This window comes from Gallinula chloropus (genome assembly GCF_964237585.1).
Source record: "Gallinula chloropus genome assembly, chromosome: 6".
In the NCBI taxonomy this organism is placed as follows: Eukaryota; Metazoa; Chordata; class Aves; order Gruiformes; family Rallidae; genus Gallinula; species Gallinula chloropus.
This window is the reverse complement of record NC_140091.1, coordinates 25,934,941-25,960,973: the sequence shown is the minus strand read 5'-3', so window position 1 is coordinate 25,960,973 and position 26,033 is coordinate 25,934,941. Positions and strand designations below refer to the sequence as shown.

The following is a 26,033-nucleotide window of genomic DNA, read 5'->3' as shown; positions in this document are numbered from 1 at the left end:
CAACACTGCCCATGTCCCTCCCTGCGTGGGAGGCTGGATCTTGGAAAGACTGGAAAGAGCAAAGCTTTAGTCTTTGAAGGTAAGGTCTTTGTATCTCCTCAGTTCCTGCAGTAGCTCCTCTCAGCTTCGTGATGTGAGAGGCAATAGCAACAACATGATGGTCAGGAAACCAAAGTGGGATTTTGGTTGGAACCCACCCACTGGAAAGCAGCCTAGGACACATGATGCCACCAGCTGCAGCACCCTTAGCCTTCTCCACCTAGCCACAGGAGGTATCCCACTGCAGGGTGGGAATGGCATGGACAAGGTTAAAGAGCTTCTTCAAAAAGTCATCCCGTGAGCAGGTGGTGGGAAGTGTGCCGAGGGTTCCCAGCAAACCAATGCTTTGTCCTCAGGAACAGCGACCAGAAAACCATGAAGTGCAGAGTCCTGCTTCCAACAGCATTTTTTTATCAAATCCTCCAAAAGAAGGGAAGGAGTTTGGTGAGAGGTTTAACCCACAAAATGCCCCATGACAGATGTTTGTGCCTTTACAGCACCTGGTCAGCCAGCAGCCAGGGAGCTGCAGCAGCTCCTGGCTGGGATGCTGTAGGTAAGGACATCTGACAAGAATATCAGCCACCTCCTATTTGTTGTTGGTTCCTCTGTTAGTGCCACACTGTATCCCAGAGGGAATGTGGCGAGACCTCCCCCAGTGCAAAACACATTCCTGAACAAGCTGGGAAAAGAGCAGCTGGAGAAATGCAGCCTGTTCACGTTCCCTCTTACCTGAGGAGAGAAGCGCGGCCAGAACCTCCAGCAGAGCCCGCTGGGTACAAACACCCTGAAAACACACAGTCCCTGGATGCTGCTGGGGTTCGTTTGCCTCATACCTGCAGCAATGAGACACCGATGGTTGGAGCTCCCCTCCTCACACCCTGCTCTTGGCACAGCTGTGTTCACAGCCCTGTTTGGAGCCTCCACTTGCCCCTTTCCCAGAGGGTGCTGGGAAACACACTGCCCATCACTGCATGCCTTCCAGCTCCAGCAATTCCCAGTTTAGCACACGCTGTTCAGTGACCTAACAGGAAGCATTATTTATCTCCCTCTCCTAAGAACCACTGTATTTGGGGTTGGTCATCTTCCCTCCTCCCCCGCCCCCCCCCCCTTTTTGCTAATACCATTCCTGTTTCTTCTGTTGGCCTCTCCCAAAAGACAAAGTCTAAGCAAGAAGAAAGAAAAAACAGAATCACAGAATCATTAAGGTTGGAAAAGACCTCCAAGATCTAGTCCAACCACCCCCGTACCACCTCTGTTACTTACTAAACCATGAAACCATGTCCCCCTAAGTACCTCATCCAACCTTTTGTTGAGCACCCTGAGGGACAGCAGCTCCACCACCTCCCTGGGCAGCCCTCTCCAATGCCCAATCACTCTTTCTGAGAAGAAATTTCTCCTAATTTCTAACCTGAACCAGCCCCACAGGCTTGCACCTCCTTTTAATCTGGGCAAACTCAGTGCCTGTCATTTACCAGCAGATGCAGGTGGTTCAGCAGCTCTCTGGGTATACGAGAGATTAGCAGGGACCTACATCAGCTGGAGGAGAAATTGCCCAAACTCAGAAAAGCTGTGCTTGAAACTGAGCTCAGTCTGTGTGTTGTCAGGCCCCTCCTGCACAGGACATCGATGTCCTCCACAGCTCTCTCACCCTGAACTTCCTACTGCAAAGAAACATCTTGTTTATGCTCCTGAAATGCCAGGCTGGAGTCCTGATGCTGCGTTGTACCTCCAGCTCCTATCTGTGCAGCTCCCTGGGATTTATCCATAGGGGTTTGTGAGACATCCCTTCTTTGGTTTCACATGAGAAAACAAGTCAATAAACCCCATCAATTTTCCCTTTTTAGACTTACTCTTTTTCCCTGACACCAAAAGCAAGTACATCTTCTAAACATTAAATCCCAGATTTTACCTTTCCCACGGAGCTGGCGACTTACAGCTATTTGAGCTCAGATGCTCCAGTGAGGTGGAGAATTCAGGGGTTTATCTTGAGGGGGAAAAAAGGGTCAGAGGAGCTGTGATTTAGTTGTAACTGTGCAGATTCATCAGTGGAGAGACTGCTGCAATCTCCTCCTAGGGCTTTTCCGCTCCGCACGCAGCCGGGTGCTGCCGCTGGCGCATCAGCCACCTTTTAGGACTCTCTTGTCATTAAAGCAGCTGGCTGCCCTTCTTCCTGCTAATGCTGAGCCAAAGCCATCGCCATGGAGCAATCCTGGTGGGGAACAAATTCGGAAGTGATGGTGTGTCCCTCCCTCCATCACCTCAGAGGGTGGGAGTCTCCAGAGAGCCCAGGCAGTTACTTCCTTGGGGTGTCAGTGGCTCCGTTTGAGGAAGAGCGGGCAGAGCCTTCGATAGAAAACCGGCACACATTTGTTTTCTAGTCAGGTTTTTAATTTTCTTTATATCGGGGCTTATCAATGACATCTGAAAATAAAATCTTTCCTTCACAAGTGGGCTAGTGCAATTTAAAGAGAGCTTTTGGGGGAAAAATAGGAAAAAAAAAAAAAAAAAGAGATGGATTTCATGTATCAAAAAAGAAATGCGGGTGTTAGGATGATCTTCCCGGGACAGCCGGTGGAGGTCGCCTAGGAAAAAGACAAAAAATAACCCAAAATTCATGGGGAGGGGAGGACATTTAAACCAAAAGGTCAAGATACAGTAAAATGACTCATAGACAAAATAATCTTAATAAAAGGGGTTAAGAGTAGGAGGCGCAGAACATGCACGTTAAGAGCCGGATTAGACTCAGCTGGCTGTCGGCACAGCCTCGGCTGTCATCCTCACCGCGTCCCAGCTGACTCAGACAGTCACATCACAAGCGTGGAGGTCGCTGGTCACAGGCTTTCTAATTTTCTGGAAGCAAATAATATCCTCTGGAAAAGCTCTTCCCCAGCCAGCATTAATATCTGCACCACTATCAGCTTCAAACGCTGGTCCTGAAGTCAGCCGTTGACACCGGGAATGATCAAAGTGGCCTGTGGGCTGTATCTGGAGGGGACCTTGCTGGGAAGGTGACAAACGTGGATGGCAGCCCTACCAGGGGAGACCCTCAGCAGCTGATGGCTGGCGCAGCAGTTAAGGAGCGGCTGCTCCTCCTGTTACCCAGCGTACGGCACTGACGCCTTGCTGACCGCCATGCCGGGGCACGTAACGCACTCCAGCTGGATGGGACACGTGTGACACTGCTGGTCACTGCGGGCTGGGCACAGGCATAGCTGTGTCCCCAACCATGACAGCAAGTGATAACAAGAATGTCGCTGCTTTGCTCATCCCACCTTTCGTCCCCCTCCTCTCCCAAAGCTCAAGGACCAAGGTGCTGACCGCTGGCTCGGTGAGAAAGGCCCTCTCCTGCTGGCAGCTGTTGGGACACACAGACCATCTCCCCCCAGCACCGATGGCGGCTGCTTGGCTCATACTGCTCTGAAGGAGGAACTGAGTCATCAAGACATCTGTGCTTTTGTACACAGCCACTTTTGGGGGAAATCCCTTCCAGACATACTATGTACACATGCAGAGTTTTATTCCAGCTCCTGCTCTGGAGGTCTCGGTCTGTCTGCCCTTTTGCTCGGCTCGGAATGTGCCCTAAAAGATGCTTTCCCCAGTAATATGAGGAGAGAGGCTGTGAAAGCTCCCTCCCTGGCAGGGTTCAAGGCCAGGTTGGATGAGACTTTGGACAACCTGAGCTAATGGAGGGTGTCCCTACCCGTGGCAGGGGATTGGAAGAGGATGATCTCTGAGGTTCCTTCTAACCCAAACCAGTCTGTGATTCTGTGATTACCCAAACATTTACCCATTTCCCAGCAAAACCACTCTGCAACACTCCCAGCCCCTCCCAGGCAGCAGGCTGAAAGCTTCCCACAGGTTACTTCTCCCCCTTCACCCCTTTTAGCATCTTCTCCAGTGATCCCAATGCAATATGTCTCTGATAAACCCTCACTGCAGTCCCAACAGAGGCGGAGCTCGGCATGCCAAGATGATGGTGAGAGAGACAGGCGACCACTCGTGCGCATGCAGAAAGCAATGATAAAAGCCCATCAGGAGTTACAGTTTATTTCAGGTTCAGAAATGTGGCATAACATTTTTACAGCGGGTGTATGTGGTGCTCAGTAATGACCATGGTTTCAGGAATCAACTTGCTGTGCTCAAAGGTCAACACCGGGAATCATTTACAGAGTATGAAACCGAAGGCAGATGTTGTGGCTCGTATGAAGCAGGGCATTAACATACAGAGCAGAATTCAGAAGGAAATTAAGCTTCTTACAAAAAGAAGTCATCGTTTACACCGTCCTGGAAAAGCAAAGAGGCAGTAAAGCAAACGGCCGGCAAGACGGACAAATCAGATATCAAGCAAGAGTGGAGGACTGTCTGGTCGGGAGGAGCCATCGGTATCAGCTCGCCTGCAGACAAAGCAAGAGGAAAGACAGGCAGAGTAACATTCATTTACACCAGGGAGCTGTTCCGCTAGAGCCCGGGGAGGGGGTTCAGTGCCGCGGCGGCAGGAACTGCACGGTACGCACGCGAGGTCGAATGCTTCCCTGGTGTCTCTGGTGCAAACCAGGTCTGCTCTCAATTCAGGAGCTTTGGACTACTTTTAAGACAGAAAGACAGGAGCAGCCAGTAACTGTGATAGGCTGTGTGCACATTGTTTGGGGCAGCTGTCGGCGATAGAGAGTAGAACGTTTTCTATGTTATGCTGTAACACCAGATGCCACAACCTATAATGTGTCTCCTTTAATATAATAAATAATCTACTTTTATGAGGCTTGCTCAGAAAGTGCAACAAGATCAGCAATAAAATAAACACACATTAACTATGTACATAAGCCTTTCCATTGAACATACAATCTTCTTAATCTGAACACCAGATCCCTTGAGGAGAAAGGCCAAGAGCTATTTATGGCACCTGCAAACTCTTCAGTTGTTGGTCAGCTGTGCAAGGTGAGGAGGAACGTGTGCTCTAGGCAGAGACCCAGGCTTAGCCTAAGTGCAGTACTAGTTGAGCACCCTCCTGAAACTTAGCTACGTACGTCACCCAGCTAATTCCACACCTCACCTACGACCCGAAACTCTGCTGTTGCTTAGCAGGCATCTCCACTGCTCCCTGGAAACCTTCTGAGCTTTCTCAGAGGGAATCAAAGAAAGGGAGAGCAACCAGTGCTTCCCCGCTCTGGGAGTTTGAGCTTAGCTAGCCCTGTGTAAGGGTGTCTGTGAGGAGGCAGTGGCCAGTCAGAGGTGGCCAGTCCCTCTGGCAGATCCATTGGGTGCTCATCCTGCTGTCCTTTGGTGTGGAGCAAGCTGCTGCCAAGGCTGCTCCTCTGAGAACAGGGGACTGGAGAGACATGACTCACCAGCAGCAGGAGCGAGCAGGACAAACAAACTGGTTGCAGCACTGTACAGCAGGAGGAAGCAGCTGAGGCTGGGAGGACAGTACTTAATAGGGTGTGGGAATTTCGGGAAGCACTTTGCATTTTTTTTAAGAAACAACAATCCTAAAGAGTTTATTCTGAAAAGCATATATGCAAGAAGTTAGAGGTAAAACCATCAAACTCTGGATCTGTGCTCAAGGGTGATTATTAACCTGCATGCCTGGAAGCATTGCATTTCAGGTGCAGGGCCAGGTTCAGATGTGAGCTAAATGAGGATGCAGAGGAAGGATGGGCTGTGCAGCTGTGTCTCACAACTTCAGCATCAAGCTGGTGCTGACAGTGGGGCCACAGGCGCTTCGCTGCCTCCTCCTCCTCCTTCGGTTAAATCACCTTTGAGAGCTTCATTCACACCCAGGGTTACTGCTGAGGAATGGAATTTACTGGAGGACAGAGGTAAGGCCAGTGCTGAACTGTGCTACCTGCTTCCTTATTCTCAACAGAAACAGTCATTAAAGGAAATTAAGGAGTCTCAGCTACAGAGGATTTAAAAACATGTTTTTAGGCCAGGATCTGTGTCATCTAATTGAGGCTCCCACCTTACCAGCATTACCACCCTCACCTCCCATCCAGTCACGCTGGGCTGAGTCACCTTCTGGAGGTGCTGCCGCTTGCCACTGAACACAGGGGACCTCCAACAGCTAAGTGAAGTGTTCACGGTGTGGTGGGATAACCCTGGACCGTGGCCTTGCAGTATCGCTGAACGAATCTCAAAATCTGGGGTTAAAGCGACTTCCTGTGGCTGAAGTGGAGGAGGAGCAGAGCTTGGCTTTCTGTCAGCGGGCAGCTGCCAGTCAGGAACAGAGTGCTGACCACCGGTACGCAGCCTTGCTGTAAGCATATAGCTATAAAAATACACCTCAGATGCATTGTGTGCCACAGATAAGAGTGCTGCACGGTGGAATACTGCAGAACAGAAGAAAAATCTTCAAAATGTGTTTTCTTTTTATGTAGTAAAAATCAATACAACGTGGTTGGGTTTGCAACCTTTTTTCTTTCTTTCTTTCTTTTTCCCCCCCTGAAAGCTGTTTTGTGCACTTGGCCTTGGAGATCTCGGCCTGTTCTCCAAACGAACGCTGGCCACTTAGGCAGCCTTCTGAGATCACCAAGATGGTGGTGCTCTGGTGAGCTCCATCTTCTCTGTCCCTCAGAGGCTGTCCTTGAGACTCCCCAGGTGTGCCTCGAGTATGAGGTGTGACAGGAAATTAAAGTTAACGCACTAATCGCGATGCTTTCCCAAGCTCGTCTCTCTTCCGCAAGCTGAAACACGACTCACTTCAGTGGTGAACACAACGGTTAGTTAATCAGCAGTCTGGGAATACTTAATAGCCTAAATCACCATTTGTTGTGGCTCTTTGATTGGATTCTTCCTAACCACGGGGCTACACAGTACTGGAGCTGCACATGTAGTCTCAATAAATGGATTTATTAGACTGATTGTACTGGGAGCCTTTGAAACCACCAATTGCTTTGCCTAGGGATGTGTAACCACAATTGCAATAACAGCAACTGAAATTTTCTGAAGACACAAGGGCAGATTCATCTCTAGTTTTAAAGTCTGTAGACTCAGTAAGTTTTAAGCTGCAAGGGTGATGCTGACCCTGAGCATTTAAAGTGAAGTGATGCAGTTAAGTAAACAGGTTTTTGTAACGCATTAATAGATCACATGTAAAACAACAAGCAGAGAGGGCCTCTGCAAGTGACCACCTGCTAAAACAACACATTGCCAGGATGCACTGCTGAGCACTTCTCAGTACCTGGCTGGAGAAACATAACCCTAAACTGAGGTGTGCAGGACTTCAAGTGATGTGAAAAGAAAATCTTTACACAGGAGGCACAGCAGAACTTTATCCACTGGTGTGAGCAAGTATCTCAAACCCAAACTGGACCCTTGGAAAGCTCAGGGGTTGGCTCACACAGAGGAGGGCAGGAGCCCATTTCCAGCTGTGTGTAAATCTGTACCTCCTCCCGCGTCACAGAATGACCAACAGCAACACCCAGTTCTCTGCATCCTGACGCACTAGGTTGTTCTCTGCATCCTACATCTCTGCATCTCTTACACATCCTACACACACTCACATACCCCCAAGGCTTCAGCAGGTGTAGGCCTGCGAACAAGCACTAGCAGAGGACAAAGCAAGCTGGCTCAGGCCGCTCTGTCCTGAAGCGGTTCTTCAAGCTGCAGGGTGAGACAGCTCCACACAGAGCCTTGCAAGCCAGGATACCACAGCCTGGTCCTCACCAACCACCCCACCAACTCTGCATATCAGCTGCCAACGTGGAAAGAAAGCAAAACATGCTCTGTTCCATACACACCCTTCTTGTTTAACAACAATTCCTTCAAAACTAGAGTTTGGATAAGGAGAAATTATAAGAGAAGCAGCCACCCAGCAAGCTTCCAAAACATGGGAGTGAGGGGCCTTCAGAAGGGCTTGATAAGAACCCACGTTGGTTTTCTCTGCCCAGTTTAGCCGTTCAAAAAGAAAATGGGCATAACTCTGTAATTCCAGGTGACAGAGACCCTGAAAGGTACAAATAAAAGCAGGATTCCTTTCAGACAAGAGGAAACGAGGCAGCAGATTGACAGGTGCACAAACAAACACGAAGTCAAGCCCTCCTTCGACTGTAGGCACAGCTGCCTGGGTGAACACGTGTGTCAGTAAGTTAGCCAACATCAGCTATTGCAAATGGAAAAGTCAGGGCAGCACAGACCTTCCCAGAACATTTAAGACCTCATAAACAATGCAGAATGGACAGAGAGTATATCAGTGAAATTGGTTACTTGCCGAGAGGTGTCCGTACATGCGACTATACATTGGTTATTGCAACAGTTATCAAGCAACTTGCTTCCACATGGTTGGTTAACAATGAGTGACATGCCAGAAACTTCTTTTAGTCTAACAGGGATGAATCTAACGGACGAATTACAGTGGGACGAGTAGGTGAAGGGGGTGGTCTTCGACTGGAGAGAGAGAGAGAAGAAACAGTAAGCACAAACACTGAAAACAAACCTGGTGCCTCTTCCCGTCGCGCCGTGAACATGCACAAGCATCCAAACACAACAAGGATTTCTGTGGACACCAAGGCACGACAGCTCTATGCATCTACAACTAGGAACAAAGCAACAGGCTCGCCACATGCGTGCTGTGCCTCAGCTCTTGCCTATCAGACAGCTCTTCTCCCCACTCCACAGCCTTGGGTTTCTCCAAATACCGTTCTGTTTTCCCAGGGGTCAGTCCCAGCCTGGACAGACACAGAGTGGACTTACAGGCACGTTTCAGAGTGGGGAACCGGACTGAAGGAGACAGCCTGTGGTGACTTCAGCTGCTGTTTGCAGAGGCAGAAAAACCTGCAGCTTCTTGTATGGCTGGGCCAACCAGAGCCGTGCTGCTGTGCCTGAATTTGAGGCACAGATTACAAGCTTTATATCAATGGCCAGTTATGAAAATGCTAACCATGGCTATGGCTTCTGGATTCATTTGTTTACCCTTAACCGCTCCTCTGTCAACTTCGGTAACTGCTAAGGGAGTCCCAGAGTTTTTAGGAGGGCTGACAGGTGTTTATTCCCTTATTTCACTCAGCTTATTCACCACAGGCTCCTGTATACTGCAAGGTCCCACATACCGATTCCGACTGCATCGTCATCTGGTAAGAGACCACAGTGCAATAGTAAGGCAGTATGACCCCTGAGCAATTCCAGCTGCAGCCCAGGCTGAGCAGGGGTAGTCCTGGCTCAGACCTTCCCCTCCCTCACCTCACCCAACCCTGCTGGAGGTGTGGACAGCTTTCCCCTGGTAGATACCTAGTCGCCGTTTGTGGTTTTGTGTGTATTTAGGGTCTGTGGTCACCATAGGGAGGTACCTCTGTCAGCTTAGCTACACAGAGTATTTGGTTAATGCCAGGCTGAAACACCCCAGCACACACCAGAGCCTGAGAGGACAATACCTGTTTGGCCTCCAGCCCCTTCAGCAGCTCAGACAGTTCTGCCCGCCCTGCCTTGTGCTATACAGATGTACCTAGGAGACTGTTCCCTAGAGCCAGCCTGCTCTCTCTGCTAGCTCCCCAGCACTGCTCCCTGTTTTCTTTACTGGGAAGTACGACCTCTCTCTCTCTTCCTCAACCCACACCCTGTGAGAGGCATGAACCCAGGGTCTGTACACGGTGCGGAGCTGAGGGCTCTGCAGGTCCCATCCACCTTCGTCAGAGCTCGTTACTGGCTGAGACACACTGCACAGCTCTCCCTAGCTCTGTCCTCCACCTGAGGAAGCGGGAACCGCTCCTGGCTCTGGAGATTACAAAGGGAACACGTCTCATTCTGTTAAAGCTAAACAGAAGATGAAAAGAATGTAACAATGCAATAATCATCTTTGAACTGGGACATCATATAGAAGACAAATTTACACTTGACAAAAAAAGCCTTGCTTGGCTCGCAGTGTGTCTGGTACAACAGTACTCTCTTTTGGTGAAGAAATGAGAATTTTAATCTCTAACACGCAATGGATACAAACTATGCCAACCGAAGCATTCAAGTAAATCAACAAGCTACAAAAAAAAAAGAGCAAAAGGCAAAACATCATTTCCTCATGGTGTATATTTCTTAGAGAAAAAAAACGCTGCTGTGTTAACTATTGTTTCTTGTGTTGCTCCAGTGTAGGTCTTCTGGACCCGTTTCCAAAATGTGTAGTTTCATAAAGAACCACTTCTAAGGCTCTGCATTTCTGCTGGGTTGCATTAAATTATTCCTTTGTTGAAATGCCTCACATTGCATTGTTTAGCACTTACTGAAAACTTTGTATCATGTGTATACAATTTACAAACAAGGGAAAAATGCATACAGCTGTCTTCATATCAAATTTAAAAGATACATTTTAATACCAGGTTGAATGCAGCACACTGGATTAAAACGATGTAATTTAGTCAAATTGCTATTTAGCCCAGCAGGATCAGAAACTGGAAAGTGCAGTGGGAGGTTTTCCTGGGTATAATCAGGCCAACCAAACCTGAACCAAAATCAGGTCTGAGCCTCGTCTCCTCCTTGGACTGGAGCTGTTACTGCACGCTGACCATTATGTTGAATTGCCATTCCAGCCCAGTCCAGATCTGAGCAGCAAGTACCTCTGTGCAGAGATGCACCCATGTGTCTGGGATGCTCTGCATACGTACACTTGCGTGGGTCTTCCCAAGGGGTTCACAGGAGGAATGGGTAGACCTCTCCTTAGCTCCAGCCCCTCTCCTCTGCCCTGTGAGGGTGCTGCCCAGCTCCCAAGCAGTCGCACAGGGCTTCCTGCCAGCTCTTTAACCCCACATGCTGTGATTAGGGGGGTGGAAGCTGCACCCTGGAAATCAGAGATGACTTCCAGAGGAGTGGCGGCTGTTTGGGAAAAGGCCTGCAAAGGTCTCCAGGGCAGTGTCTGGTTCCCTGGGCCAGTAGTGCAGGGAGAGGGGCCATGGTTCTGAGCCCCCAGACAGAGCAGTGTGGGGTTCAGCTCATGACACCTTGGCTGCGTCAGCCACCAGCACACAGCAACAACTGGCACCAGCTGAAGCTCAAGTCAAAGCGAGGGAAAGGCCAAGCCCAGAAGTTGCCTGTCACTAGACTTCCCCATCAAAGTGACAAGTCCTTGTGGGGCCATTTTCACACCAGCAGTAGGATTCAGATCTTTTCATTCCTCTAAGAGTAATCTCATCCCATCTTTTGCCTCTTCCCCTGCTTTATGCCCAGAGCAGTGGCTGAGAATGGAGGGGTGCAGGAGCCCAGGGACCCAAACCAAACCCAATAACCAGCGCTATGCTGCTCCCTGTGAATGTAGCCCCCCCCTCCCCCTTCCCCTCTGTTCTGGGCACCTCTTTAAAGAAAACCTCTTTTTCTTTAGGAAAGCCTAGCGTGATTTGAGCACCATCGCTTTCCGAGCCAAAATTAACGCACACGAGGGTTGCCAGACCCTCCAAATGTGGGATAACGTGGAAAAACCGGGCGGCAACCCGGCGCGCACAGCGGCAGGGGGAGCTCCAGCCTGTCTGTGGGCAGAGCAGGGGAAAACCAGCGGAAAACAACCTCCCCCAGCGCCCAGCTCCGCAACTCGCTGCCCTGTCAGTGAGTAAATATGTGACTAAACCCAATTAAATGTTTAGTCTGAGGCCAGAAGATGATAGCAGCAGAGACGGCGTAGAGCGCGTTTTCTCTGCGTTATCGGAGCGACTCGGGCAGCCCGGGGGTGCGTTCGCGGTGCCGAGCGGTTCCCAGGCGCGGAAGGCGGCTCCCGATTCATAGAAAGCTCCTTATAAAAGTGTCACTGCTGCCGTAACTCCAGTTTGGGTTTTGTCTCCAGCATTTCAGCCGGGCTTTTGATTTCTGGGGCCGAGTCCCGCTGCCTGGCCCCTTTAACGTCTGGTTGGGGGTGGGGGTGGGGGGGGTGGCGGTGGCGCTTCCCCCCCCCCCCCCCCAAAAAAAAAAGGAAAGAGTGTTTGTAAAAGTTAGTGCTAAAGGGGCAGGAGATCATAGGTCCCCAGGGTTGAGTAAACGAGTCTGCAGAAAGAATCAGTTCTTCTAACTAGCACACACTAAGCAGACATAAAGAATTTACCAACGAAAATTGCGGACTGAGTATGTATTTAATAACTCCCTGATGTTGCTGCAGAGACTCCTCCTTTGAAGAGCTGCGTGGGGTTTTGAACAGAGGGTAACTCTTACCCCCCATGCAAAAACTTTTCAGAAAAGGAAAAGTTTTACACTTCTTTTTACCCTGAGCAGCACACCCCGTTTTTCCACTTTGAAAAGAACTCCTAAAAGCTTCAGCTAGGCAAACGTGGAGCAAAAGAAACTAAATAAAGCAAGTCTAGACTTAAAATGTCGATCAGAAACATATGGGAGCTCTTGAAGCATTCGCCTTTTGAGAAGTGCTATCGCTCTGCACACACAGTGCACAAAACACGCCTTCAGGAAAGCATGGCTGTAATTACCACGGGAGGCCCCGCTCTGAGAAGATGGCTTCTCTTTCCAGAGCACAGCTAACCTACTTCTAAATAAAAGGCTTTTACTTACACCTACGTTTTACACATCCCTGTTTGCTTGTGACCACCAGAGAACACTTGGGGAAGGCATGCGTGTATATATATTTTATGATACATCTTCTAGATCTGAAATTGTAAACAACAGTGCCCTATTCTCTCTCTTTTCCATGATCTTGGTTTCCCTGTAAGGCAGCCCCCTTGGACTGCCCCAATATGCGACACTGTCTTTGCAGAATTTAAGGAGAAAACAGTTAAATAACATCTCCAAGCAGATTTAAGCCTGGCTGCAGGCAAATTTCATTTTAGGTGAGGATACAAACCAGGAGGTGAGGCATACGGTGAGAGGATAAAAGCGGCCAGGAACAACTGGAGTTTCTTGTTGGGTGATTATTTAAAGAGATAAAGCAGTTTGTTCTTGGGATAATTATAATGCCTTGACTGATTTATTTTTATACAGTTTTCTCTGTCTCAGTAATATCCCAGAGACCCATACAGCCCAGCCTCTTCTACTCCCGGTGCTTGTGTCAACCTGTCTAACTCTTACACAGTACCTCTCAACCTCCACCAGCCTCTGGATTTAGAAGAAAAGCCAAACCAGAAGCAAAGCTACTGTAGCCATCACGGTTGAATAGCAGAGACAAAGCATGGTTTGTAGGCCTGATCAGTCAGTTTACAATCGATGTGCACATAACGATCGTGTTGGTCTGCAGCAGATGTAGCATGGCTGCTGCGGAGTCTCCTGAACATCAGCTGAGGAGAAGGGATCTTGAGTGGAAGTGGGAAAACAAAGAGGAGGAAGGGCATTTGACACTAGTGACACAGGTCAATAGAAAGTAGGAAAAGCGGAAAGGGGATGATGACATTAAGAGGAGTAAAGTGGGAATCATGGACAAGAGTCAGGAGAGGATGATGATTATGGGAGAAATGAGAAGCAGCACGCAGTGGTAATGAAAGGAAAAAGTAGTTGGGAAATACCTGCCTGAGATGGTCCCTTACCCCAATGAAGTGGCCCAAGAGCGTGAAAAATTCTCACATTTTTTCCATACTGAAAAATGTAATTTTGCCAAGCACGAAGTGTCTGTGGTAAGCATGCCCACAGGATGCCTGTTGGGCAGGTCAGGAACGGAAGGCCCGAGGCACACAGCACGGCGCTCGGGGATGCACGCCAGTTCCGAAGCAGCTCCGCAGCTGCACACACACGTACGGGCTCCACAGGCGCGTAGAGGGCGTACTGCGACTGTCCTGCCAGATGCTTGCACGCCACACATGCAGCTGAACCCCGCGATTTCAAATGACCCAGCTGCACAATACTCAGTGGAAGGATTTGTGTGTTAAGTGCAAGCAAGTTAAAGTTGTTAAGAGTGTGCAGTTTTACCCTATACCTACTTCTTTTAACTGAAAGAAACAAAAAACTGAGGTTGAACTGGAAGAATGTGCCCTTTCAGTAGCCACCACTACGCTGCAGCAATGTAAATCTCCATTAATTCAAATGCTAACACAGTTCCAAAGCATTAGGATTACTGAGGTTCCACTGTGCATGATTCCACTTAATACAGATACTCCTTTCAGAGGCAAAGAGGTTCAAAAGATGATGCTCCACTAGATTAATTTACTGTTTGCAACTCGAGCTATGTTTCCTATATGACCATCACACACACACATATATAAATATGTTTACATGTTTATGCTGCATTTTTTAATTAGTCATTTCAGGGAATTAATGTGTCATATGGAAAACAGCTTGAATAAACAAAAATATTAATTCAATGGAGCGACCAAGAAAGGCCATTATTCTTAACACACTGAGTGTTCTAGTTTGCCCTTCAGCAGGGAACATGCCAAGCAAGCAAGCATGCAACACATTATTGGAGGACCTGCCCAACCTTTCAGAAACCCCAGGTCAGGGTGGTCAAGAGGATCTGAAAACTGCCCACGGAAGAAGAGAGTTAGGAGTGCTGCTCTACCTTCCTCTGCTCACAGAAGATGCCAACAAAAAGGACACAAAATCAGCAGGAAGAAATCTAAATTTTTGCATAGTAGCTCAAGTCCATAGCAGGGAGGTTAGAACTAGATGATCATTGAGGTCCCTTCCGACCCAAATCGTTCTATGATTCTATGACTTTAAGTCTTATGTACTGGCCTAACTACTGCTCAGCATCAACATGAACTACATACCTTGTCTTGGAACACCACATCTACTTCTGCCCTCTCAGTTCTTCCTTTCTACTCAACTTTAACCTTCCTCTGCCTTTTTGTTTCTTTCCTTTTTTCCTTGGTGTTCGAAAGGGAGGAAACGTCCTGCTTGTCACCTCCAGCTAGAGTTGCACCTCATTTTGTCCACGATGACAACTAACATGACTATCAGTGTCACTGTTGTTAACGTAGCCATTGAGTGCCCTCATCACTAACGACCCAGTACAGTTTGCAGGGACCAGAGAGTTTCAAGGAGAGCCTTGCAATGTGCCTGCAGGTTCAGGAAGTTCAAATCATCACCGCTTTCTCTCTATTCACTATTATACATTCCTCTTCTAGCATGAGGAAGGCTAGAAATGCCCACTCTTTCAGATAAGGCAAGGATTCCCTGCTCAACACCCCTGCTCTAATCCTGGATAGCTTTCATGGCAATTGTTACTAAACCACTCTCTGTTACGAGATTAAATAATGACTGGGGACAAAACACATCTTTGGGTTCCTGTATTCCTGGCTAACAACACTTGCTAAGGTTTGACTCTACTTTCCTTTTTCAAGTTGAGATACAGCAAAACTAAAACCCAACCACTTCCTTCTAATAACAGCATCTTGGAGAGAAAAGCTAAGGAAATAACAAAGAGAAGCTCTTGCTGAAAATACAGAGCAGAATAAATTACTTATCCAGTTCACCAGCTGACACTCCCAAAGCAAGTATCCACATCATCACCTTTATCCCAGAATCACTTCTTTCAGCTCCTTTCGGGTTCCTTCTTTTTCCATCTTCCTCTCTCTTGCATCACCTTTACTTGCCCTTCCCCCATCACATGGGACTGGTCTATACTGAGAGCAGTGAAGAGTTGTCTCCCAGCCTGATCCTCTTTGATGAACTTTGAAAATCAGTTGCAAGAGTTGTAAGCAAACAGATCTCTCCCAGTTCACCACTCTGTTGTTGAATAAGGCAGGAGCAAGTAGCTCAGGAGCAATACTAAAGACAATCAGAACTAGCTGAGATGCAATAAATAAGATCACACTTGAACTCTAGGTAGAACAAGCGACTCTACAGATGCAATTTTTTCAATTGCCATAGTGTATTGCCCATCAGAAAGTTTCTAGACCACTAAAGATGGGAAGTGGAGAGCCTGTCCCTGCTGATGAAAGGAGATGCGGATGACAGCAGATGTAGGACCTAGGCTGCAGTGTCTGACACCCCATGAACTTTGTTTTACTTGACCTTCAGGGCAGTCATCTGGAGGAGAGGCACACAAAGGAAGGCAATCAAAATCCTATTCCTAGTTGAGAGGAAAGCCATCCTTTCAGGGACAACAATCAATGAAGCTCCTGAGCAGAGTGGAGACTCTCCCAGATCTCTCACAGCGTTACAGTTCAGGCAGCTGAAGAATCAGTTCTGTGCAAATGCCCTTTCAAATGTCTCATAAAATGGATATTACAGAATTATAATGAAACCACAGGCGTTGTTGTATTGTGCTGTTTTGCATGTTTTTAAAGCCTGCTGAGACCTGCTTTTTGGCCAATCCCTCCAATATTTATCCTTATTCAGAATGCCACTCCTTTCATTGCTTCTCTTAGGACCTGACCCCAGGTAAGACGACCAGTATTGCTCAACTGGTTTTGCACATGGCAGCAGGGCTAAGTGATGCCATGTAGCCCATGTTTCTGTTGTCACAGCCAGTGGCAAAGATTGCCAAACAGTGCATTTTACGGTTTGAAAACTGTCTGAAGAGTTTTAAAAGAAGACAGAAATGCAAGGAGCAGGAGACAGATTTACAAAGGTGCCAGGGAAGGGGTAAGTTGGAAAGAAACCAAGAGAAGACAGTGAGAAGGAAAAGGAGGGAAGATGTGGGGAAGGGAGACATATGTACTGGGCAGGAACCCAAGCGAGGGGAGAATGTGAAAGAGGAAGCAAACAGGATGGTCAAGAAAGGGACAGCGAAGGGAGGGCAGAAAAAAGGGGAAGCAAAGTACTGCTAAAAGAGCCAGTGGAGGAGAGGAAAAAGCAGAGCTCCTTTCTAAGAGATAAAGGAAAATAAATGGAGTCTCCTGCCTGAAGCAGCCAGCAGCAAAAGGAACGTATTGCTGGGTGTGCATTTCCACAAGAAATGTAAATTAGCCTGGTAACAAATTACACAGGGCTGTCTTCCCCCAGGCCACAAATCACAGCAAGAATAACTGATGTTCTCTTATGGCTTGTGATTTTGGGGTTCTTTGGACAGGCAGAGATGGCAACATACTGACTATGGAAGAGCAGCATCCCCTCCTGTGATGGGTGCTGGCTTTGCATCATCCCAGTAGCTGTGTACTGTTATGATCACAGCCAGGAAGTACAGAATTCAATTATTATTTGGCTTTCTTTTTCCCCTGAAATTCAGCAGGATTTTGAAATCCCTCTATATAACACTCTTGTCTCTCTGTTTGCATGACACGCTCCTAACTGCTGGTTATACTTATAGAATACAACCTTCCCTGAAGATCCATTCAGAGAGGACAAATGGATGCTACTGCTGGATGGACCTGTGCTCTTCTTCTTGAGTGTTCAGACTGAGATCACCCAGTCCAGCATGGAAATGCTTGAAGGTGGTCACTTAACCTGCCAGAAGAGTTTGAAGCGATGGCTATTTGATTATTATTTATATTCCATGAAAAATAGAGTGGTAAGATTTTAAGGCTATAGGGTCAAGCTTTCAGATGAGAGGAGATTCCCAGGCTAAGGCAGGATAACCCCTCTGGCCTTATATGCCTGTGCACTGTGACAGATTTTAATCAGAGGATGACGTGCAATTTTTGCAAGGGATCCCCTTATCTTTCAGTGCCCAGCATTAGACATTATGTTAAATCTTTCCAAAGAACTCTAATCCATAAAAATCCATCATGGAAGACTTACTTAACAGTTGATATTTGGCAACCAGAGAGCTGAGTACAGAGCCTGAGGAGCAGGAGTTGTTAGGCAGTGATGCTGTCTGCAGCCTTTCACACGTTGGAAATTTCTAACTGTAATTACTGTCAAGCAGAAGTACTTTTCCTGTGCCAGGTCTGCAGAAATACCCCACGACAGTGCCACGTTGATTAGTTACAAACACAACAGGCTGTGTAATTAACCTCAGTGGTATAACAAAACGTCCTGCGTAGCAGCCATCACCCCTTCCAGCTGTGGGTTGAAGTGAATTGTAGGGAGGGTGTGGGACTATTCGTGAGGAGCACAACAGGAGTTCTCTCCCTGCTGCTTGCCTCTCATGTGCAGACCACCTTCAGCCCCTGGGGACCAAGAACCAACAGGCCAGAGGGCGAGACACACGTGCTCAAGAGCATTTTTGTTCCTGCTTCCTTGAGCGGATGGTTCAGCCCTTCAAGACCCCTGTTTAACCAGGGCCCAGGGTCCCACATGGAGTGGGGTCATGTATGTTTTAATGGCAGAGCGAGTAACAGCTTTGGGTGCTTCGCTGGGAATGTTTTCCTGAGTCTACAGCAGGACACAGAGAGAAAAGGGGAGCACCCACTAACACTGTGGGCTCCGCTGCCAGGAGGAAAGCATTTCCAATTCCTTTTCTTTTTCCTTGTGGCAAAGCTGAGATTCCAGTTCAGGCCATTTAAAAGCCATCAATCAAAGCCTCCACAGTAGAACTAAAATTGGTAAAGATCAGGCTTTCCAACAGGCAGGCAAACAGGCATCATGGTAAGCTGAAGTGGCTCTAGTGCCTGTTTAAAGCCATCTTACCAAAGCGAGCGCACAGCTGCATTTTCTTTCAAAATACTACAGCAGCCTTTTAAGAGAGAAGTGGAATAATCTAAATTCTGGCAGCGGGGAATATTTCACAAATCATATATGCTTTGGCATCGAGCCCTTAAAGCTAGGGGCCTTTACTCACAGGCTTTGCTGGGAGAGATCCACCCACCTCAAGTGGGATTAATTAAAAGAGGCATGTATCATGCAAATAGTTTCTGTTTCCTTACAGAAATATTCAGAGCACATAACCCAAACCAGCTTTAAAATCAGAACGAAGCAAGGAAGAAAATTATGTCCTGCTCCCCTAACCCTTTTCCTTTCCCCATACAGTAAGCCAGGAACAGCAAGAAAATGCTGAGAGCTCACCATTTCCATACAATTCTTTTAATTAAATGCTAAGAGACCTAAGGGGGAAAAAAATAAAAGAAAAAAGGATTTTTTTGTTTTAAAGGCAGGGGCTGTATCTCAGTATAAAGCGCCCAGTTCTCCAAACCACGTGTATGTTCAGCCACTCATTGGAAAAGGATGGTCCAAGTCCCTGGAAATGAATTATTTTTTTTTTAATCTTAAGGCAGAACAGGAGAAAACAGAAAGTTTATATTTCTTCAGCATGTCAGGGTTTTCAGGTCCATGTGACACTGACAGGGGCTGCAACAAAAAGCTCTTAGGAAAGCTAAATGAATTCTAAAAATACAACTTCTTCTCAGGAAGCTAAACTGAGATATCCTGACACTTCAAGGAATCATTGCAGAAAATGGTGGTAGAGCAGTCAGAGCACAAAGCCCTGGTTCAAAAATAAGTCACAGAGAAAGCTCAAGTTTCTACAGGAACTCTTCCTCAAAACTGGTTGGGGTATTTTTCCCCCCTTTTAATGTCTCGGACCCATTTTCTGAGTCAATTTCCTATGATCCTGCGAAGGCTGTTATTAAAACCAGACCAAGCGTAGCAGAAATTCCAGGGCTCAAAAGGAAGGTTTAATAGGCGCAGGAGCCGGCCACACTGTCCCCCTCAGGTGCTTTCCCCTGCAGCCCCTTCCCTGGGATTTCCTCTCTCCGAGTTTAGCCAGCAGGAGAAACCTGAAGTTTCAGCAAAACAGCAAACCCTTCCTTCATTCCTAAGCAGCTGAGATTTTTTTCTTCTTCCCTACATCTGAGGCTTTCTTAGCTCCGAAAAAGACATCCACACCTTCTGGCCTGGGTCCTAGATCACAGATCTTTTTTCCGTGGAACTGTCAGGTAGTCGTACATTCAACTACAGATCCAGCCACAGCCTTTTAAAACCACCCACCTCCTTTATCAGCCACCGCGTCGCACACTGCCAGCGGCAGCCACAAATCAAGTTGTTTGCAGGCTGCTGACCCAAGTGTCTTTGTGCCCTGGAAAGTTCCTTTCTGGTCTCCAAGCTGCCTATCACCTTAGCATCAGGCAGCTGATCATCAGGCATGCTCTTGGTAGCCACCGCAGCAAAGCAGCGTTCATGCAGAGTCGCAGCCAGGCAGGACCACGGAGACATGCTCATTTGCAAGGCGAGGGATGCCAGGGAGCTATGGTTCTCTCCAGTAGTACAACCGACACCACACTCCACCTCACTTCTCTATCTACCGTGTGATTCAGACCCTGTGGGCACAGGGGGAGCTCTGGGGCCAGTCAGTGCTTCTGGCTCAGTCCCAGGCTCTCCCAGCGAGGGGATGCTGCTTGGACTTCTTCCCTTTCAGTTTAGTTCCCAGGAAGGCAATCCTAGGTTTATCCCCAGCGGTCCTACTGCAAGCTACGGGATACCCGCTGAGATGAAAGAGCACGTTTCATGGTTGGGCACTGAGGCAACAAGGCCCTTTTCATAGCAGACATAGAAAAGCACTTAATTCCTTTGATATACCTCATTTACTTATTATTCATCTTATAAAGGGTAATTATATTAGAAACGTTGAGCCTCAAATTTAAGTTACTGACAACTACAACAGATCTCATCTATTTAAAAGAAAGCTCTCGCCTCAATTACCAGCTCTAAAATTGAAAATCTGTGTATTTTCTTTTTGTTTCTACTTAACTGGCATTTCTTTTGCAAGCTGTGACTAATTTTAATGTAAGAGTTAATTTATTAAAAAATGGAGAAACCCCCTTCATTCCAATGTTGCCTCTCATAATTTAGGTAGTTACAAAAGCTCTCAGAATCAGAGGCTTTCAGATGGATATACCTACATATAGAGAAAGATATTATATGTATTATGTCATTGTGAAAATAAATATTAAGGACATTTTATTCCTATAACTTACATAAAATCCACTTAATTGTAAAATATGCAAAGCTACTTTCAAAAGCACTGATAAATGCAAAGCCCTGGGAGGAAAGGAAACGATGGGGTGATAAAAATCCTGTTCCTTAACTAATTGTTCTGTACTGTATGATGTGCTCTGTTAGACAGCTATGGATGTTTTTCAACTGGCTGTAAATTACTTGCCTCGTGGAACAAGGATCGGAGTCCTAGCAGTTTGTACCACTGGTTCTACAAGGACTGCAGTACTTCCACTAGTGAGGACTCAGAACAGCAGAAGTGAGTCGCTGTATCCGTGGTGTACCACCCTGCTGGTTCCACCTCTGTGAACCCTAATGTGGGCATACCACACCCAGAACAGGGGGTCTTAATTTAAAGGTAGATAATCCAGGCTCTTCAGACTGACCAATAATTTTTTTTTTTCACTAAAAAACTTTTTCTCTTTTCAAAAAGTCCTGTTTGCACTACAAATTGTTCCTCAAATCACCTCTGGTGCTCTGCAGGGAATGCCCAATTTGGCTTTGTTACAAGACTTTTTCAACACTGGTGCTCAGCTTTCTGACGCAGTGCTACACCTGTCTGTTATGCTAGAGGGAGAGAACCATGCCCACCACCAGGAAGAGTAGACATCTTACCTTGGGACACTGGGAGGAGCACGAGTTGGCCGAGAGGGAACCTGGGGAGGTCCTCCGAGGGCTTCACCGCCACTTGGAAACGGAGGCAGTGGTCCTGGGCGGAATGGGACCGGGGGAGCCCCTGACTGAGGGCCTGGAGATGGGATTGCAGGAGCGGGTCCTCGGCCAGATAAAGGTCTGGTTGGGGGATTGTTTAATGTAGGTCTCCTCTGAGTTGAGGGACTTGGAGGAGGTGATCTAGTGAAATATCAAGAGATTTAGGAAGTTCAGTAAGGTGACCTTTGGGATTTGGTTTGTTTCATTATTTTATGACAGAAGTTAGAACTTTTTTTATGCCTGTGACAATTGTTTTTTCTTGGCATTCTCTTTTGCTGTCAGTATCAGAGCACCACATATACTTCTATCTCACACTTCCCCTTCCCACAGACCGCATGCCTTATGATAGTCACAAAGATATGAGCAGAGAGGCCGGTGTAATGGGTTCTAATATCGGAGTTCTGATAAAGTCCAATTAAGTGGGTTTTCTAGGACAAAGAGTCTGAGATGCTGAGTTATTATAGCAGTCTACAAGAAGAGACCTTGTGGATCCACCATGGGGGTGGCAGAAGTGGCTACTATATGAAGCATCAGACAAGCTATAAATGGATGGTCTTCTACAAGGCAAATACCTTGTCTGGTGTGTACATAAAGATCCACAGAACCTGGGAAAATATTTTTATTTCTCTCACAAATGTCATTAAAGTCCTGGACAAAAAGGCATGCAGGAAGGGAGGTGCTGATGCTGTCCTAAATTTCATTGCAGCCCAGATGTGAGTATCTTTACCTGCGGGCCTGCTGAAGCCAAGAGTCGTCTACAGGAGGGGGCGCGGGGGTTGAGACGGTGCTGGTGCTGATGTCACCAATGATGGCCAGGGCTTCCTTCAGTGCTTGGTACATGCGGAGCATTTCATCTCGCCTCTGCGCCTGTTCCGCTGACTCCTCCATCAGGGTGTTTTGGTCCTCAGAAGAGTACAAGTGAGCCAGGAGCTCTGCGTTGATAAATTCTTTTACCTATAGCATCAGATAAAAAACAAAACAAAACAACAACCCAAAAAAATCCAAGAAAGAAATAATAAACAAAATCCCCAAACTGCTGAAAATACAATTCCAAACAAACACAGTGTGAGATCCATGGAACTGGGAGACAGACATACCTGAATTTAATCTGCTTCTCCCACTACCTTACATCAGTTCCACTGGTTAGATAGGGACTAAAGAAATGCTGGCATCAGATTGAGCTGATGATGCAGGAGCCTGAGGTCTTGCCGTGGCCCAAGGAAAGTGTGGCACATACAGCTGGGCAGGATGGGCCAGACCTTTTAGCAGGTGTCTGTATCCAGACGGGCTTAATGCAATTATGAAGCCACATTCTGAGACAATGATTCACGTGTGGCCATAAGATGGGTCTGTGCAGTCACTCCACATCGCCCTGTAACATTGCTCTGTGTCTCAAAGGTGTCATCTGTGCTTACAGTGAATTTCAAACAGGCTTCCCAGCAGCTCTCAGGAGGCAGCAGGCATTTTGATCCAGTTCTAAATGGCTCAGAGGTAAATAGCAGCTATTAGTAATATCGTTAGATAGATTAAATTCCCCTTGGAATAGGAATTTTCAGGTTTTATAGCATCTCAGTCAATTATTTTCTTAGCAACAATTCACCCTACTCTAGATGATGTTCTTCCATCCCCAAAATCTTGGTCAGATTCCAAACACCCCATCCACACACATCCCAACTGCGGGAGAAGTCTCGAAGTAATCTAATTGACTGTACTGATTTCCCCCACGCCTGCCCTCGCTGTGGGAACCCAGGCCGCACTTGGAGAGATAAAAAGCTAGAGGTACTCTGATTAAGTAAGACTGTGGTAAATGGACCAACTGCTGACCTACTAATTCCTTGCACTGGAGGCTTTCATTGCTGGAATCACCTATTTCTCATCTGGCTTTTTGCTTTATAGAGCTTTTTTTTGCACCGGAAATACTGATGATAATACAGCCCCAAGACTGTGCTTACATAAACCTGAGCTCCATTTGCACAGGGGTTTGTTTTAAATCCTGACAGTCAGCTTAAGGCAAAACTGGTGTTCAGACAAGGTTGGTGAGAGCAGTTGAACTGCACAGGCATGGGGACCTTCACGGTCATCTAGCAATGAACAGGCGGCCAGGACAGACCTCGAAGGGAAACAAAACCATACTGCCTGGGCTTGGCTGTCATTTCCCATTCACGTATGACAGGAGATGCACAAATTCTTAGCAAAGCCTGCAAAAATTTTCCATGAGTCTCACGCTGTTTTCCAGTAGATGGTACTGATCAAGAGCCAGAGTACACTAGTTTCCTCATGATTGCCAAAACCTCCACATTAAAACCAGATATCATAGTTAAACAGCATCACATTCTACTCGATGAAATGAGCATTTTAATGGCATCACTTCAAAACAAGAAGTAGTCCTAAAATTAGATTAAGGCCAGAGCTGATTGTAAAAGCATTGTTAAACCACAAATATCTGTTTGAAAAAAACCGAGCCTGTGACAATTATCATGAGATCCCTGTCTGCCACTAGAAGGAGGCACAAGGAACTCCCCAAACTCTTCTGGAAGGGGAAGGCTGCTGCATTTAGGATGGTTCTTGGATCAGCCTCCTTCCGTCTTCCATCAGATGTGCTGTACTAGACAGAGGAAGATGTTTCACAATAGCCACTTTCTCCAGCTTGGAAAAGAAAAGGAAAGTGACACTTACTCACACCTTTTCTCCTTTCTAGAATGGTAGAAAACATTTTCCTTCACAGGCACCAGCCCTGCGGTCAGTGCTGAACCACAGCAAGTGTCCAAACCCTGCCCCATCACTCCTAAGCAGGGGAAGATGCCCTTGCAACATCAGCTTGGAGAGCATCAAGTACTTTACTCAGAGTTTTACTACTCAGCTGAGATAAATAGCAGCGCTGCTTATGGCGTATATGCTGTCTGCTGCAAACCCACCCCTCTCATATGATCTGTGCTACCCAGGCACCATGAAATGTGGATTCTGAAATATGGGGTTTGTTTGTGCATGTTTGAATGGCTGACGGTAACTCAATGCAGTTCCGCCTGGTAAATGTGTTTTCTTATAAGGTAATCAACATCCACCCTAAGGGAAGAACAAGGGATGCATTTGGAACACAACAGTCTAGGCTTAGCCCTCCAAATATGTGGAGGGACAGCATCTAATTATTTTCTGTACACAAAGTTTGAATCCGATACTTCCCTTGAATTGTAAGTGCTCATTTACAGGCCCACAAAGTGGAAAGGAAGTTCTAGGAGGGCTTGGGAGGTTACAATTGTCATGGAAACAAACTCCTTGGGATCAGTTTGTTTCCAGAGTTTTGGGGGCGACACGATGGGGCAGCAGAAAGTACAGAATATGTTCGGTACGGAGCAGGGAGGGGGTTTTCCTTTAACTCCTGGTGCATGGGTTGGATTTTTGAAGACTCTGAGGAACATACACACACACTACTCCACAGGACCTACCTTCCGCAGCAGCTCCACTGCTTTCCAGGACTTTGTGCAATCTCTTGATGTGGGGCTCAGCAGTCTTAATTCAAGCATTTATTTCTCCTTTTAATAGCACTGGGTTGTTTGTTTTTTTAATTGATTTTTTAGCTGTTGCTTTTAATACTGTGTTTTACTGCCTACGCTGTGCACAAACGAGGGTGTTTAACATTTTTAGTCGCACTCTTCACAGCGTTTGAAAATGGTTTGATTCTTTGCCACAGATTTAAAGTCTAGGATTGAGGTGTAGGTCTTAGCAAGCCCAAGCACAGCTATGGACTATGTGGTCAACCAAATGGTAGATGATGTTGTAAGTATATTGCATCCGTGTGCCCCAGTCAGCTGGCATGGCTGATGAGATTGAAAGGACAAAATCTTAGAGTACTTCTGAGTAAAGCACCCGCTTCAGAGACCCTTAAACTATTCCATATGAGGAGGTGAGTGGCAGAAAATTTAATGTAAACTTTCAAAAGGAACTGCTCACCAAACTCTGCAGTTTATGAAAAGAGAACGCAACCCAGCCCTTCCAAAAGGCACCAACCTTGAGCAAGTTGCTAGCAATGATCCAAAAACAGCAGGAGGAACACGTGCACCCTATAAATTAGAGAGCATGGCTGCTTTTGGGGGGAAAAAAAGAGGGGGTTCTGTTGTTCCCATGCTCTTTTGTAAGAACTCACTCATGACTGGAGTATTATTTGGAGCCTGACTCCCCTAAACTTAAAGTTAATGGAATATCTCTTGCCTCACACAAATATTGTGCTCGTATTGTATGTACCAGGAAATCCCAGTGAAATTTCCTGTCCAACCACCTACCTCTTAAGCGCAACACAAATTCCACAGGACTAATGAAATCCATCAGACTAAGGGTAGAGGTGGCTCTGAGTCAAAAGTAAATGCTGCTTTCTAATCAGATTTTCCTTATATCATATTGGTTCTTAAAAGTCGATTGGTTTCACGACCTGACAGAAAAGGTGCTACTAGCAGGAGCTGTACTCTCCATCATTAATTTATACGGCATCAGCGGCGCTAATATTAAGCTTAGTTTTCAACAAGGCCCATTCCAAACTCCACCAGGAAGCAGAGGCTGAGATACCAGCGCAATGGAAAAACCAGGGTATCTCAAAGCCCTTTCTTTAATCAAATATTCTTCAGATCTAAGAAAGACGC

The 26,033-nt window shown here is 46.9% G+C and overlaps 1 protein-coding gene across 4 annotated transcripts in view; it reads right to left on the bottom strand.

The window, feature by feature from the left end:
* Positions 1 to 2,519: 2,519 nt before the first annotated feature.
* Positions 2,520 to 26,033, bottom strand: part of DNM3 (dynamin 3) — a gene marked incomplete at both ends in the record, with an annotated part of 176,822 nt that continues 153,308 nt past the window's right edge. For 3 of the 4 annotated variants that reach the window (XM_084266458.1, XM_084266455.1, XM_084266456.1), the window contains 3 exons: positions 8,352 to 8,421; positions 21,307 to 21,543; positions 22,130 to 22,356. In XM_084266458.1, coding sequence (XP_084122584.1) covers positions 8,352 to 8,421; positions 21,307 to 21,543; positions 22,130 to 22,356 — 534 coding nt within the window. Of the gene's footprint in view, positions 2,622 to 8,351; positions 8,422 to 21,306; positions 21,544 to 22,129; positions 22,357 to 26,033 lie in introns of those variants that run through there. The other variant, XM_084266457.1, reaches the window with a different exon arrangement.